This window comes from Typha latifolia, chromosome 12 (assembly GCF_019914945.1).
Source record: "Typha latifolia isolate L0001 chromosome 12, TyphaL0001v2, whole genome shotgun sequence".
NCBI classification, from domain to species: Eukaryota; Viridiplantae; Streptophyta; class Magnoliopsida; order Poales; family Typhaceae; genus Typha; species Typha latifolia.
The window spans coordinates 7,512,729-7,527,952 of NC_133097.1; the positions used below are offsets into that span (position 1 = coordinate 7,512,729).

General features: G+C 36.5%; 2 protein-coding genes across 8 annotated transcripts; one reads left to right on the top strand and one right to left on the bottom strand.

Annotated features, from left to right (window-relative positions):
* Positions 1-808: 808 nt before the first annotated feature.
* Positions 809-6,256, bottom strand: LOC140799071 (protein HESO1). 7 transcript variants are annotated; one of them, XM_073153211.1, is made up of 9 exons: positions 5,880-6,256; positions 4,820-5,005; positions 3,259-3,420; positions 2,619-2,797; positions 2,446-2,541; positions 2,254-2,323; positions 1,891-2,021; positions 1,685-1,795; positions 809-1,538 (listed from the first exon to the last, which is right to left on the bottom strand). In XM_073153211.1, the coding sequence occupies exons 2-9, from the start codon at positions 4,989-4,991 to the stop codon at positions 1,098-1,100; spliced, it is 1,362 nt and encodes a 453-aa protein (XP_073009312.1). In that variant the 5' UTR covers positions 4,992-5,005; positions 5,880-6,256; the 3' UTR covers positions 809-1,097. The 7 variants fall into 7 exon arrangements, with proteins under 7 accessions (XP_073009312.1, XP_073009309.1, XP_073009311.1 ...); XM_073153208.1 differs by having other exon boundaries at positions 2,134-2,323; positions 5,880-6,198; XM_073153210.1 differs by having other exon boundaries at positions 2,134-2,323; positions 6,026-6,192.
* A 3,231-nt stretch (positions 6,257-9,487) lies between these two features.
* LOC140798865 (very-long-chain aldehyde decarbonylase GL1-8) lies at positions 9,488-15,038 on the top strand. The gene is made up of 7 exons (XM_073152952.1): positions 9,488-9,721; positions 11,140-11,277; positions 11,648-11,793; positions 12,068-12,187; positions 12,255-12,467; positions 12,557-12,637; positions 14,665-15,038. The coding sequence occupies exons 1-7, from the start codon at positions 9,692-9,694 to the stop codon at positions 14,729-14,731; spliced, it is 795 nt and encodes a 264-aa protein (XP_073009053.1). The 5' UTR covers positions 9,488-9,691; the 3' UTR covers positions 14,732-15,038.
* Positions 15,039-15,224: the final 186 nt, after the last annotated feature.

Here is a 15,224-nt window from a genome sequence, read left to right on the forward strand (position 1 = left end):
TTATGAAATGTTATGACTTATACACGGCAAAAGGTGGGTCGTTTGAAACTATAGAAAACCTAGAATAATATGGTCTTTAAATTATAGAAAACCAAAAACTATAAATAATTATTTGACTCTTAATTTTATTTTTTTAGAAAATAAAAAAATGGTCTTTAGAGGTCTAACATTAATCATGTAGTACTCATAAATTATTTTTGTTTAAAAAGAAATTTAATAGAAGGTGCATTTTTAGTGATTTGCCATACTTAAAAGAGTTAAGTGTTTTATGAAAAATAAATAAGGATTGTGACGATCTACGTGAAACTGGGAAACAATTCAAAATATCAAAACAATTCTATCCCCATACCTCATATGAACTAGCTAACATCATTTTTCGGAACTCAGCCAGTAGGACTTCTGATCAGGATTAAAGTCTTAGTTGAGTTTTCAGCTCTTTTATATGTAGAAAAATTAACTTAAAAATTATAACTTTGAAGCTGTCGACACTGTATCAGCCAATGATGATATGTTGGTATATACGAAGAATTCGTGTCTATTTTAAGTCTGCTTATCAAACATTATATCTAAACAAATGAGTTCCAAACCTATTTATGAAATTAGGTGTCATCTAATTTACGTGGATGCCGTATTCCACACTTTTACGGAACTAGGTGCCTTCTAGTCTATTTGGATACTGTATAAAATATTGTGTACATGTATATTAGAATTGCTTTCTTACTTAGTGTTTTTATTTAATAGAATTTTTTTTTCCTAAGCAACTTTGGGACATGTAAATAACAAAGTATAATGTCTATAAACCACTCAATAAATCAGCAATTTATACAACATTTATTTACTATAGGTGCTAAAATCTACCAACAGAGTGATTTTGTTGAACAAAATCTCTCTAAAGTGATCTTCCTAGGTATGCTTATATGACATGGACTAGTCCTCTAAATAAATTTGGAAGTTAATGTTTGGACGGCATACCTAGAATGGTCAAAAACTCTAAATAATACATGTTCTCAAAACCATTATTAGCACAGCTGTGTTTAACCAATAAAGCAGATGAAGGTAGCAATACTTTCCACTCGATCGAGTTTCATACACACCTATCATCTGTTTGAATGCCTTGGTACCCACAAATGTTTCCCTCGAGTATCCATGGCTCCTTGGCTTTGCGAAGTAAAAGTGGATGATGATGAAGCTTGATGTCGCTCGTCCAGTTTCAGCATGTCATGAAACTGGTCATGAATTGGCTTAACCGTTACATGACGAAGAGGATGCTCGTGGGTTATATGACCCAAAGTTTCAACTCGTTGATGAGTTACATAATCCAAATTTCCAACAGGTGGATTATGCCGATTGCTTCCCTTTGTGCTAAGTTGCGAGTAGATACTCGGCCTAGTTAGGATAGCAAGCAGAGATCTCTTATCCAAGTGCTCAGGATGACAGAGTTTCAGATATGCATTGTTAAATGCATTGCAGATTCTGCTAAGCTCTCTCAAGCCAACTGCTCTTGCAGCATTATCTGGCCGTTCAAATGGATCTTCAACCTAACAAAGGTTAAGTATTATCAACGGCAGTTAGATTGACAAGTCACCCTACAAACACAACTTTCAAATTGATCCACACACCAATAGAGATGTTAACGTGAAGTGTTCCTGGCGTTCTTTTCAATAGGTTTGAGGGAAGGTCTTACCAGAATAGCATGAGGTTTTGCTGTCCAACGAGGATTTCTACTGATGTCTTCCCATCGACCAGTGTAGGTGCATATGGCTCTCTCTGAAAAGTGAGCCGGAAGTACGGTGAACTGTGTAGGCCATAAGAAAGAATCCATAATCCTTGTAAGCATGTCTACACAGTAATGTAACAAAATCAATTCAGCAGCACAATTATCTTAGTTACCTTAGCAAAGAAAGATACGAGAAGATCAAAAAGAGAGCTCTTATTTCTTGCTCTGGAAACTCGGGACCTAAACCTCCTTATATTTGCAGTGCAAATATCCTTAATCTGTCTCCGGTTAATTATACTCGGTTCTGCATAAAAATGGCCAGGAACATACAGACTACCGACAATCACTGATGAGAAACCAACATAACCCAAAGTAACTGACATAAAGGCTATAAGTATGTGTAAATGTATCGACACCTAAATACACGTGGATATATTTTATGTGCGCATGCATGTGTGCATAGTTGCTTATGTTGGTGTGTGCGAGTGCACATTTGGCAAAGAATCGGATGAGAAGATGAAGCATTAATAGTGTACCGGCCACATCATCAACAATGTTCCCTTCATAAATCTCCCGAAGAGGAGGTAAAATTGCAGGAACACATGTCTGGAAAAAGTGTTTAAAAAAGATGGAAGTTAGAGGCAACAAATGTAGCTTACAGTTGTGAAGTTTCAATTGAAAATTTTAAAGGGATCCCAAGTTCTCAGATGAAGCAATTATCAGAAAACCTGGAAATGGAAGATAACAAGCAAGCAGAGAGAGTATGAGTTCAAAGTCCCTGACTTTGGATTATTGATTTCTTGCGCTTTAGCCCATTCCTTTATCTGCAAGGGGCACTACATTATTCTATATACATAATAGAGATAATGTAGAGGGTCATCATGTAATTAATTAAACTAACCAATAAAACCATGTCACCAAAGCGCTCATCTAATTCAGTGATCCAATGGAGGATTTTGGACTTGATACGACCCAGATGGTTATTGATGGAGATATCACAAGAAATGTCATAGACAACACTTTTGTATATTAGCAATGGAACTCTTGCCTTAGGTATGAACTGGATGCCATAAGCCACACCTGAATACAGAAGAAATGGAGACAATTCACCTCCTGCAGCTATATACCGGAAGATTTAAAAAAAAAGATTCCAAAGATTGGGTTGATGATTTCTGATAAAGAGAGACGTCTTCATACCTGTCATTCAAGGCCTCTCACATTCTCAGTCTGACTATGACAACAATTAAATGAACATGTCTTTTTGCCACATGAAGGTACATAAGTTGAGAATTGATCTCACTATTCAACTAAGCAGCTCTTGCATGCTTTGTTGTACTAGACATTCAATACAGAGAGCTTTTTTCCTTCTGTACATGCAATTTATGTCTCATAAAAGACATACTACTTTGATTGACAACAGAAAGGTAGGAAACAAGAAAGAAAACATAAGAGTAACTCTAGAGGTTGTATAGGACAGAACTAAACACAAAAATTGTTATTAGTTTAATTATAACTTGAAGTGAGCAATAATAATAGAGTACCTCTCTTTCGCAAATATTTCATTAGCTCTCGTAGTACATTTTGCTTAAGTCTCTTATTTGGAGACGACTGCAAAGTACTAGGAAGATTGATTGAAATATCCAAATCACCCCATTTGCTATAGAGTTCCGAAACATAAGATCCAAATGGCTTGACAGCAGCACCTGTTCAGTAATTAGATGTCCTCATCAAATGGTCTCAATATTCCTACTTCATTTATTTTAAGTATTAGGCTTCAATCTAATAAACAACAAAAGAAAAGGTCATCAATTCTAATGTACATTAGATGAATCCTAAATGACAATGAAAGAATGTTGATGTGACTGTCAGTAGCTTGCAAATGTTTATACCAAATTAATGCAGGACAACAAACTCTGATACCAAATTGACATAAAACAACTAGCAGAATATAGTCTTGGTTCTTCACTTCCAAGTTCCAACAAGGATCAATCCACCGGATATCGCAGCCTTGACTGTCTCCTGCACTATTAGAAAAGAAAGGAGAAAAACTCATAAAAACAGTTCATAAGAAGGAAATTAGAGAGTTTACAAAACTAACCTATAGGATTGGCCCTAGAAGGTTTAGGACTTGCTATCAGGTTGGATGTGGATGTTAGGTCTTAGTTTGGCAGGTTCTAGTGGTCAATAAGATCTGAAATTGGATGTAGATCTGAGTTAACTTCTTCTACAGCTTAGGGTTGAAAGATGTGAAAATAGGAATTAAGTATGCCAAATAGGTTATCTGGGGACTGATCAGATTAGGCTATATCAAAGCACCAAAAAAAGGTGGCAATCAAGCTTGGAGTTATCAAGTCTGATCCCATAGTGAGCTCTCTTCACGGTCTTGTGTCAAAAAACAGTAAAATGGAATTCTTGGGTTTAGAAAAAATATTAGGGTTGTAACTTGTAAGCCTTCCAGATATGGTCGATTTGGGCTTTCGTCTTCAAGAAAGGTTAAAAAAAGGCTGACTGCAAGGAACTGCCAGGAGAGAGAAAGAACACAATAAAGAGAGCAAAGAGAAAAAAAAGAGACTCCCAGTGATTAATTATGACTCTAAAATAAACATTTTGCATCAAGTTACTAGCCCCTACATCATTGGCAGAAGCAGGACGACCAAACTATTAAGGGAGTGAACCTTAGCCTTAGGCATCTATATGTTTGTTACTGCAAACCGAAGGTTTAATATTTCTCAGTTCCATGAAAAAATTGTCTGCCTAATGAGAAAAATAAAACTGCCATCCAATTCAGCTACATTCATTTTATCAAATGGTAAATATGTTACTATGCATAAGTATATTAAGAATTCGACTTTCTTTTCATGTGAAGTAAACAGCTTACTGTGCCAGTGTGTTTACTATGTAATTAATCCACAAATATTTTTAATGCCACCAAAAAAGTAACTAATCTTTTAAAGCAATTATATAACTGAAGGGAATATGTTATTGCTGTTGAACAATAAAATGCACCGAGTTAACGAGTCTCAAGGTAAGCAAGAGCAAACACTGCTTTTAGCACACAAAAGAAGAAAGAATAAATAACATCAATCTATGAGAATCATTTACCTCTGAAGGTAGCAATGGATCCTATGGAAGCTGCAAGCTCATTAATGGTGTTTACTCGTTTTACTTGATCAACTTCCATGGGTTTAATGAAAGAGAGGATCTCTCTAAGACAAAGCTCCAATGTATCATTTGTAACCCCCTTGGTAGATCTAGAGTAATAGTAGTCCATCATGCCAAAAACTTTAGCTGCTTAAAAGGAACAAACAAGTAGATTAGCAGTGCGCTCAGGGAAAGATATTACTAGATAAGCTAGTGAGAGGTGATGATGATAACAAGGCCTAATTTCCTCGAAAATTTTGAAATTGTGCTCAATCTTTCAAAATCTTTATGTGTTCCATGTGTTCTTTACGACTAAAAAGCAAGCTGATTTTGCTCTGAAGATGCCATCTACAAGATCCAACTTCAGCACATTATAATGAACACAGTTCTGGAAAAATCACAAAAACATTGAAATTATCTACTAAGTCCACCTAGCGTGGGTGAAATAAATTTTAACGTGTTTAGAAGTACATCTCATGGGTGAGACACTCATAACCTGATAATGACAAGCAGAGATTCCCTGTTATAAGTTTAAAATTTATTCTAGATATTTGTTTAATTTTGTGAAAACATCATTAACTCCTCTTCTGAAGCTTGTATTTTTCCTACACTCCATAAAAATGTTTGCCTGTGGTTTACACTTTTCTAATAAGGCAGCTCACATCTTCAAGTCAAATAGTTCTTTCTCCCATTGTAAAAGATATAAAGATATCAATCAAAATTGACTACAAAATCCATATGCAGAATTCAAGAAGAACAATTTCAACAAGAATACCAACGCTAAAACCCTAGTTTAGGTCACATTAACGACAAATAATCCATCTATACAGCAAGAGCAGACCTCGGAACAACAAAGAACCAGAATGTATAAAAGCCCTAATTTCTCTTTTTTTTTTTAAAAAAAAGAACCGCGGATTCACCTGTCAAGAACTAATTCAAGATGCAATGCTCAAAGAAAGCTAGAACAAAGATTAGGAAACGAGAAGATAGCGAGTATCAATCGACTAGAAGGAGAGAGTACGAAGAAATTCCCGGAAGGGATCGGTGGGGGAGTTCTTTTCAATTGGGATGAATGCTCTTCAATCTACTTCGCTCTCCGGCCTGAGTGGGCTTGTTGTAGTTAGTCTCGTAGGAAGACCAAAAGTTGACTCGCTCGCGTCCAATTACCTTCCTTTTCCGCGCGCCGAGTGCGCCTTTTGTTCTTTTGACGGAGTTCTTCATATGTCGTGAGACTTCGTGGCGAAGTATACCCTCGTTTCTTCTCTCGGCCTCGCCTCGGCCATGTGCTACTTGGTACCTCTTATTATTACATCTATCTATCTAATGGCGACGTGGACTCGACGACGATTGTACCAGGAAAGGAAAGGGTGCATATATTGGTCTACATTGGGGGTTCACATTTATATACTTATTATATACCAAGGTCCAAGGCCTATGAATTTTTGTAACTTACTTGGAATTATTAAAATTATATAACGAATATGATTATTTGCCCCTTCTGAAAACTTTGCTTAGAGTATATCCTAATGACAGGGGCAATATGAATATAATATATCATAGAGGATATCATAGAGCATTTTAAATATTTTGCATAAGGGGGTGCTCACTGTGCTCACCAATCTCACAGTAGAAGGTCAACGGGCTTTGAGACAGGACTCAACTGGGTTTGAGTTAGGCTTGATTAGTCAAGGATGGGCCTAATATGACCTCGATTATCTTACGGGCTAAATTAACCATAATTAAATATCCACGTAATAGTAGCTAATGGAATATAAAATATTATGTTATTTTTAAAAGATTAAATTTTTAAATACCTAAAATATTTATAATTTGAGCTTAGTTAGGAAGTCCTTAGTATAATTATTCATACTTTAATTTTAATTTTAATAGACTAATCAAGGTACTTAGGTCATTGTATATATATATATATATATATATATATATATATATAGTTAATGTAATTCATCTATATGATAATTGGCAAGACATTAAAAACAAAATATAGGGTTTGCTAAATATCAATATGGTAAAAAAGTATGAATGACAATATATAGCAAAACTTAGGGAGTTTTAAGATAAATCTCACAAAGATTTAGTATGGTCCATAGGAATTCTGCTCCAAAGTGGAGCCGGTTGGATGCACCAAAAATGACCAACAGTGATCAATGTTTTCTTTTTTATGAAAACCAGGTGGTTGCATAATTCTTTTTGTTTCTTTTTTTTGGAAGACGAGCTGTGTTCAGCTGAGGTGTACCTTAGCCGCTTAGGACAGTTGAAGTATCACAAAAAAGGACATTACAAAGACCTGGGGTTATTTATTAGATAGTTTTGCCCAATAGTAGTCCTAGAGGAGATTTCTCTCTCCTGGTTTATTGCCCAATCAGCCATCGGATTACCCTCCCTATACACATGTACTATACGAAAACTAATAAAGTCTCTCAACATCTTTAGACACTCATAGTATATCTACTATGTTCATGATTTTCCACGGACAGATGGACTTACTACGTAGAATTCTAATAACGTCCTTAGAGGTGGTCTCCAACATCAGCTTAGTGGATCGCCCAAACTTCTGCAAAGGCTTCCATGCAGCTTGCACGAGAATCCCCTTCTCATTCCTTGGCTGCCCTTGAACCTTCTTGGTATGCCTCGTTAGTATGTGTAGGCTCCAACTGAGTTCAACTTCACCCATCCTACACTCGGTACAGTCCAGTTTACCCTTGTCCTATCTTCTACTATTGCAGGCTTTTTAACTTTCTTTGTATAGTCTAAGATAGGGGTGTCAAGTTTGCTCAAGCTCGGCTCGACTGAAGCTCGAGTTCCGGTTAAAGACGAGCCGAGACGAACTTAAACTTGACCGGCACATAACACTGGCACGATAGCAAATGATAGACCCCGGAGACAGAATGGATGAAACTAAACACAAATGGCTCGTTTAGGACGGACTCCATGTAAGCCGAAGAAATTATAGTCCTTAGAGATGAGACCGACATGCTGTTAGGTGCGCATTGGGACCCGTGCATTGTGAGTCCACCCTAGTTGCAAAGGCTCGGGCCATGCGGGCTGGCCTAAGATTGGTGGAAGGCTTGTGCCTTGGGAACCAGGTGCTAATAGAAATTGACTCACTAGAGTCGCGAAAATCCTATGAGGAGAAGCTGTGGTTCCCTGGCATATTTAGAAAGTGACAACTGATTGTCTTAGATTTATTAAGGGGACGAGGGATGCTAAAGTTTTATATGTACCCAAGCCGAGGCCAACTAGGGGGAGGTTGGTCTCTCAAAGCTATGTACGGAGGCGAGGTGACCAGTTAGCCCCAAAGTTTTGTAAGCATTCTTGCTGGGACTCCTCTGGTGCATTGGCACCCAAAGTGTAGGGGGGCACAGCATCTTTGTTGGCTCAATGAAGCTGATTTATTAAAAGAAAAAAGAAAAGGGGAGAGTGAGAGAGTGAGAGATTGGAAATGAGTAATTGTTTTTCCTTAGGAAATGATCTTTTCCTATCAAAACATAGGAATTTTTTTCTATCTCCTTAAATGCTCTTTAGGAAAAAAGAAGAAGAAGCTAATTCTCATATAATTATGTGAAAATTTGGCTATCAGAAACGGACTGAATCATCTAACTCACAACTCCTCATAGCGTGGGACCCACCGAGATGCTCCACGGGTACACTTGCTACTAGTGACAGCGAGGGACGAGGAAGACACCGCAAACCCCGAAAAGAATCGCATCCCATCCACAGCACTGTGCAAGACGACGCGTCCTAACTGCGACGATACGGTTAAGACGAGCCCAGCCCAGCAAAGATTCCTTCTGAGAGGTACTGAGATTACCCAACTACTTACCCAAATGTCCTTTTTACCCTTTAGTTGTCAGATTTTTTCTTTTCTTTAATCATTCAAATGTCCGAAGGCTGTATGTAACAAATGGTCAATCCTACTTAGATATTTAGGCATTATTAAACTTTAGTCAATATATTAAACTACTTAGTCTAGATTTTAAGTCGTGCGCATCGCTAGGCTTCAAACCGTCGCGCTATCGAGTTACTTTTTTAAGTTAATTATATCATTAAGTCATTGAGTCAAGTCATCAAACCATCAAATAATTTTCTCTACAGTAACTATTTTGGGGTTGGAGTTATCCTACAACGTTTTTGATTATAAGAAATGGTACCTACCTAATTTACAAGAGTTGGTCAATTTTATTCTTAGACTATGGGTATTAAGATTATCAACACTAGTCTTGTTGCTATTACTAACCCCCTTTTTTTTCTTCTATTAATACAGAGAGAGATTTATATATTTCCACCATTTCCATTAGGAGGCTATAGATTTTAATAATTTAGGATCTACATGTATTAAAATAAAATTTGATGAGTGTATATTAAAGTATACAATTTCTTAGAAGGTTTAATTAAAATTATCCCTAATTTTAATATAATATTTTTAAAATATAATTATGAAAGTTAATATATATATATATAACTAAAATACTTTGTTAAATAATGTTATTACGAAGGATGTAGTGGCAATTAGTATATTTTGTGGTGGCAATTTTGTAAACATAACTTTTCTGGTTGAAACTATTTTGGATCATTTTGCTCAAAATCATCTTTATTGAAGTTTGTCTTGGTACATTTTTTAAAGCACAATGTTGGACTCCACTTACGAAATCCCAATAACTGCCAAACGACAGACTGGCTACTTCGACCCCTTTGTAAGATCGGGTCGTAGCCCTCGCGTTCGTCTCCCAGCTCCTCCTCCACAAATCTCTTCTTCCCGATCGCGGAACTGAGAGCTCGACTCCGATCCAGTCATCGACTTCCTCTCCTCCATCCATGGCATCTCTCCTCGAATCTGGATGGCAGGTACTACCATCTCCGCTCTCGCTCCTCTCCTTCCACGAAATTGCTAGCTCTTCTCTTGCGTTCCTTCCGATCCACCACTAGGCAATGTGGATTCACTACAAGGATGCTTCTTTCCTGGTTTCTTTTCCATTATTTCGAGGAATGCGGTGTTGTTTAGGTTAGTGTAGATTCCGACGTTGATTGATATGAGTATTCGACGTCTTCTTGAGGTGTTTTGGGCAATTCTAGCCATTTGATATCTGCTTATCGTGTAGATTAGTAGTATTTACCTGAGGTTTTTTACGAGTCATCTGCATGCATTGCTGATGGATTCGAGAAAAAAAAATAATGGATTCTATCTTAGATAATGACCTATGATGGTTGGGAGGAGCAATTTCTTTTTGAAGATTTAGATTCGCTATTGTTTAAGCCTGTTATATAGTATAATAAGTGGAATATAAGTTCCACCCAGTTGAAACCTAATCGTTTATTCTGTTAACACATCATGCCAATCTGAAGTGCATCGGAAAGTTTTCCCACTTTGGGCTAGGTTATCAGCATTTTTCCGTCGTGGTTAGTTTGGATGATTTAATTCTTTCCACTTTTTATCCTTTCACATGTGACCATCTGTGACTGTACTTAGAAGGTCCAAATAATGTTGTCAAATCTTGCCGTAATTGAGTATTACTATCTGTAGGCTATCTGCACCGAAGGTTGCACATTTGCAATTTTTTTCTTTCCCTTCTCTTCGTGTTCAAGTGTGCATGTTTTGCCATGGCAGAAGTAAAACTTTGTCCTCGTCCAAGACTCCCACTGACTGGCTTCCTAATGTGGCTTTACAAGTTTTTTTCTATAAAATGAAGTATCTATAGCTATTAGGATATAATGATATATTAAGCCTGTTCATAATATTGCTAAGGTACTGGATCACCCTTGGGAGCTTGTAGTAGTGTAGATTTTTTTTTCTTTTAAGCCCCTTCAGGCCTAACCTGCATTAGTATTAAATGATCAGCAAATAATAGTTCAAATATCTGTCCTGTTGCTAAGATAGAGCCCTCTTTAGTTCCAACAAATAAAGATCCCAAGCCGTCTAAAACTTTGGGTGCTGAGAACCATCACATGCAACCTGGTCCCTCAGATTTTTTTTTTTTTTTCAAAAGGATCTTTTACACATGTTCTTCTGATTGCAGCACTTTGCCATCTTAGATTACGAAATTTATCTTGACAAGGAGGTGAATATCATTGCTTTGACAAAAACTAATATCGGAGTATGTTTCTGCGTAGGCTTGATTAGTTCATTAATATACTCCATAAAATGGAGCGGAGGAACAAATTACAACCGTGTAGAATAAATTTACTGTTAAAAAAAAGAGAGGATAAATTTAGTTTTCTCCATACTTCTTTTAGATGACATGATTCTTTTATTTCTGTTGTTGCAGTATCTTATCACTCATTTTAGTGAATTTCAACTGGCCACTGTGATCACATTTTTACTTCATGAAAGTGTGTTCTTCTTGTCTGGCCTTCCATCTTTGTTCTTTGAGAGGTTTGGGCTTTTCAGCAAGTACAAAATCCAGGTATGCCCAATCCAACTGCTCAATCAAATCTAGGTTTGAAAATTAAGAATATGCACTTTCTGTTCACGCATGTTCTTACCTTGATCTTCTTCTATATGATAAAAGTAATTAAATGTATAAATAATGGCCAAACTACTCTGAACGTTATAAATTAGGAAACTGTTATGAACTTTTTACTATGAACTAGTGTTCACTACTACCATAGTTGCTGACTGCAAACAAATTCTCAGCTAATATTTTTTTTTCCTATCTAAAGCTAGTGAATCCCTCTAATCTAATTTAGTGTTTAGCAGTCATAATTTGAATCCTTTTCACAGATACTTTGCTTGACACGCACATAACTCAACAAACAACATATGTCTCTTTGCAGAAGAAAAGTAACAGCCCAGCTACGCAAGATAGATGTGTTATGCGTCTAATGCTGTACCATCTCTGTGTGAACTTACCCGTCATGATAATTTCCTATCCCACATTCAGATTCATGGGGCTGAAAAGCAGTCTTCCACTTCCACCCTGGTACCAATCAATTTCCTTCTAATAAATCGTTCAGATCTATATTCCTTTGCAAGTTTCATATACATGCTGAAAACTTTTTTATTTTATCAAAGTTTTTTATGTAACTAAAGTCATTCGAAGAAACTTATCAAAGATAATACTGTCTATGTGCCCTAGTTGTAATATGCATGACCTAGGTAACATAGAAGTCAATCAAATTTGACGACTTCAGATTTAGATTTTTCTTAAATGTTGCCATGTTGTTGAAGCTAGTCTTACTTATCTGTGTCTACAGGACTGTTGTTGTATCTCAAATACTTTTCTTCTTCATTGTGGAAGATTTCGTCTTCTACTGGGGACACAGGATACTGCACACAAAATGGCTATACAAGCATATTCACAGTATTCACCATGAGTAAGTCGTATTGATTCTACAAATGATATTTATTACTTCTTTGCTCTGATTTGATGGACAACGGCAGACATGCTACACCTTTTGGGTTGACATCGGAATATGCCCATCCTGCTGAGATCTTATTCCTTGGCTTCGCTACCATCATTGGCCCTGCTCTTACTGGCCCACACTTATTTACGCTGTGGCTATGGATGGCACTGAGAGTCTTGGAAACAGTTGAGGCGCACAGTGGATACCACTTTCCGTGGAGTCCATCAAATTTCTTGCCTTTATATGGAGGGTGGGTCACAACCTTATCTTTACTTTTCTTATCTTGGGGGAACTATATTGTGTATAAATCATCACTTGGCATGATGTTTGCTCTTACAGTGCTGAGTTTCATGACTACCATCATCGTGTGCTTTATACCAAATCTGGGAACTACTCATCTACTTTTACCTACATGGATTGGTGAGTATTGGTTTATTTATGTTCTTCTTTAATCTTAATAAACCAATTAAAGAAGCAAAAGATTGAGATTCCTGAAAGCTTGACACCACAAACTGCTTATGATAAACATAGATCCCTAGATAATTTATATGTAGTGTGTTCTAAGGGTATGATATATGATGTTATCATCTCCAAGTTTTGATTGAATATTGGGTTCTGCCAAGATATATCCGGAAGACAAAATGTAGAACATCTACCTCTTGGATTATCATCACCTTAGGATGTGGATCACATTTCAAAAGGTTTACTTCTCTTGGATCATAATGAGTCAGTATGAAGGTATTTATTCAATGTGATGTCTTGAAAAATTATGGGAAGATTGTCACACTCCACGTATTAGTTAAGTCAACTATTTGTAACTTGACCATGAGTTTGGACTGACAGATAGTTTCTAGCAAGAACAGGTGGCATAATTTTCTTCGACCTCTACATAATGCTTCCCTATTTATGGAGTTGTTTGGGCTTTTGTTACAAACCAGATTCGGAACAATCTGGACCTAAGAAAAATTATGATATTTTTATAGGAGGAAGCCTTGGAAGTCATAGATCTAATGGCTTTGGTTTCATATGATTTCGAGGTCAGAGTGAAAAGAAAAAATTAAAACAGTAGAGAAATATTAGAATTTGACAGATTGATAATTATCTGATGTTGCAATGGTCGTCGGAGGCTGGTGGATGGCTGTAAGGTAGGCTGGCTCGTAGAGGTGATGGTGGCTATAGTTTGGAGGTAGAATTAGGGTTTTAAGTTAAATCTACTCATAGGAAAATAAACAGCTATGATTAATTTATTTTTATTCTTAGATTATCTTACTCTTACTCATAAGATAAATTCAAATTTAAAATAATTTCTCAATGCTCGGATGTTTGGATAATTAAATAAAGAAGCCCAGTCCTTTTATATATAAAGGTCAGGTATAATGAGTCATATTCAGACTAGCCATGAATACTTATACGACTTGAAGTATGACTTATTTCAGTACCTTATATGACTTAATTGGACTTGCCTTAGTAGCTACATGACTTAACTAGATTTGTCTTAAGGACTTATATCATAAATTAATTAAAAGATAAATAGATTTAATCTATTGAACCCGATGTCCCTATGATTCGATCCGTTCAGACTCAGATCATATCAACTTTTGCTTTATCTCCAAGATCATCATGTGTGAGGAAAACATGAAGTGAATCCATCATTATCCAAGAGAGGATGCATATAGTTTACTTTACTATCCATCTAAGTGGGCATTAAATGCTTCAACTGTCACTATTGGTTCAATTTTGGAGCTCTTATTTTAGAAATTTTCTGATTTTGTGGTTTACCCTAAAGCCTTGGACGCCAAGTATTACATCACAACTGCAGGATGCATTCGACCTCCTCAATTGTTTTATGATATTGATTCACGAGGGAATATAGCACCTTGAGTTATTCCGGACGTTAACACTGCTATTGCAAGGGTATTTACAGAGCCAACAGTGAGACCTTGGGACATGTAGCACCTTGGATTATCTGGTCCTAGTGCTACCATGTCCTCTTTTGGATAATGCGATGAAGTATGGTTGTGTTCTTATACTTCCTTCATACCTTACATGGTATTCAAATGTGTGTGCCAGGAAAAGAGTATTCCAATGTTTAATTCTATTATGGATCTCTCCTCTAAGGATCTCAAACATGAGAACCAAGTAGGTCTTTGTTGCCCTGGAAGTGGTTTGAAGTTTTAGTTGGTGTAAAAGGAGGATTCATTATATAGAAATTTCATGTCTATCTGTTGACTATGAATACTGGTAGCAGCAGAAAGTTGCCAAGTATTCTTATACACTGCTCTCTGTTTTATCATTCCATATATCAAATTTTCTCACTTTGACAAGTGAACTTTCCCTTATATTGGCAGACTGGTAGCAATATATGTTTTAGGAACCAGTAATTTCATTTCATAGTCTGATTACGATTTTTTTGTGAAATAATTCATATTTCCCCTCTTCTTTATCAGGATATTTGGCACAGATAAAGGCTACCGCAAGCTGAAAGCTCTCGAGGAGGAAAGTAAACGGTTGTAAATTGGGAAAGCTTTTGTTAGTCTTTCTCACATCTGTAGTCAATTCTGGTAGCATCAAGGAGTTTGATGTAATCTCCTGATATGTGTCGTTTGGGTAGTATAAAAAATGCATTCAAGAACCTGACTATTTGATGAGGTTTTACTTGCATCCACCTGACAAATGTATCTTTGAACTGTGATTATATTGGCATTAGCTGCCAATCAGAAGCTCTCGTGTATGATATTTTAGCGTGCTGATTGACCTCCAGATATAATTGTGATGTTCAATCTCAGAATAATTGATGCTTTGCAATGGGTCTTTGCATTAATTCATTTGCAATTCTTGCTTTGGCAAAAGTATGTTTTATACTGGTGATCTTGTTTGCAAATTTTATTAAGAAAGACTAACCTTCTGAAGTTGTGACTTCCCACCAATGATTATCTTAAGAGAGAGTTTGACTCATTTCTAAATATATTCTGTAAGGTTGGCAATGTGATCAAAATAAGTTGAATTT

Bases quoted from the DNA above. Each gene is read 5' to 3' on its own strand.
- LOC140798865 (XM_073152952.1), top strand. From the start codon at position 9,692: ATGGCATCTCTCCTCGAATCTGGATGGCAG. The intron at 9,722-11,139 runs GTACTACCATCT...CTGTTGTTGCAG, and splicing joins TCCTCGAATCTGGATGGCAG to TATCTTATCACTCATTTTAG. The intron at 12,188-12,254 runs GTAAGTCGTATT...GGACAACGGCAG, and splicing joins ATTCACAGTATTCACCATGA to ACATGCTACACCTTTTGGGT.
- LOC140799071 (XM_073153208.1), bottom strand. From the start codon at position 4,991: ATGATGGACTACTATTACTCTAGATCTACCAAGGGGGTTACAAATGAT. The intron at 2,798-3,258 runs GTACTCTATTAT...TTCTGTATTCAG, and splicing joins GAAATATTTGCGAAAGAGAG to GTGTGGCTTATGGCATCCAG. The intron at 1,539-1,684 runs GTAAGACCTTCC...AACCTTTGTTAG, and splicing joins CAAAACCTCATGCTATTCTG to GTTGAAGATCCATTTGAACG.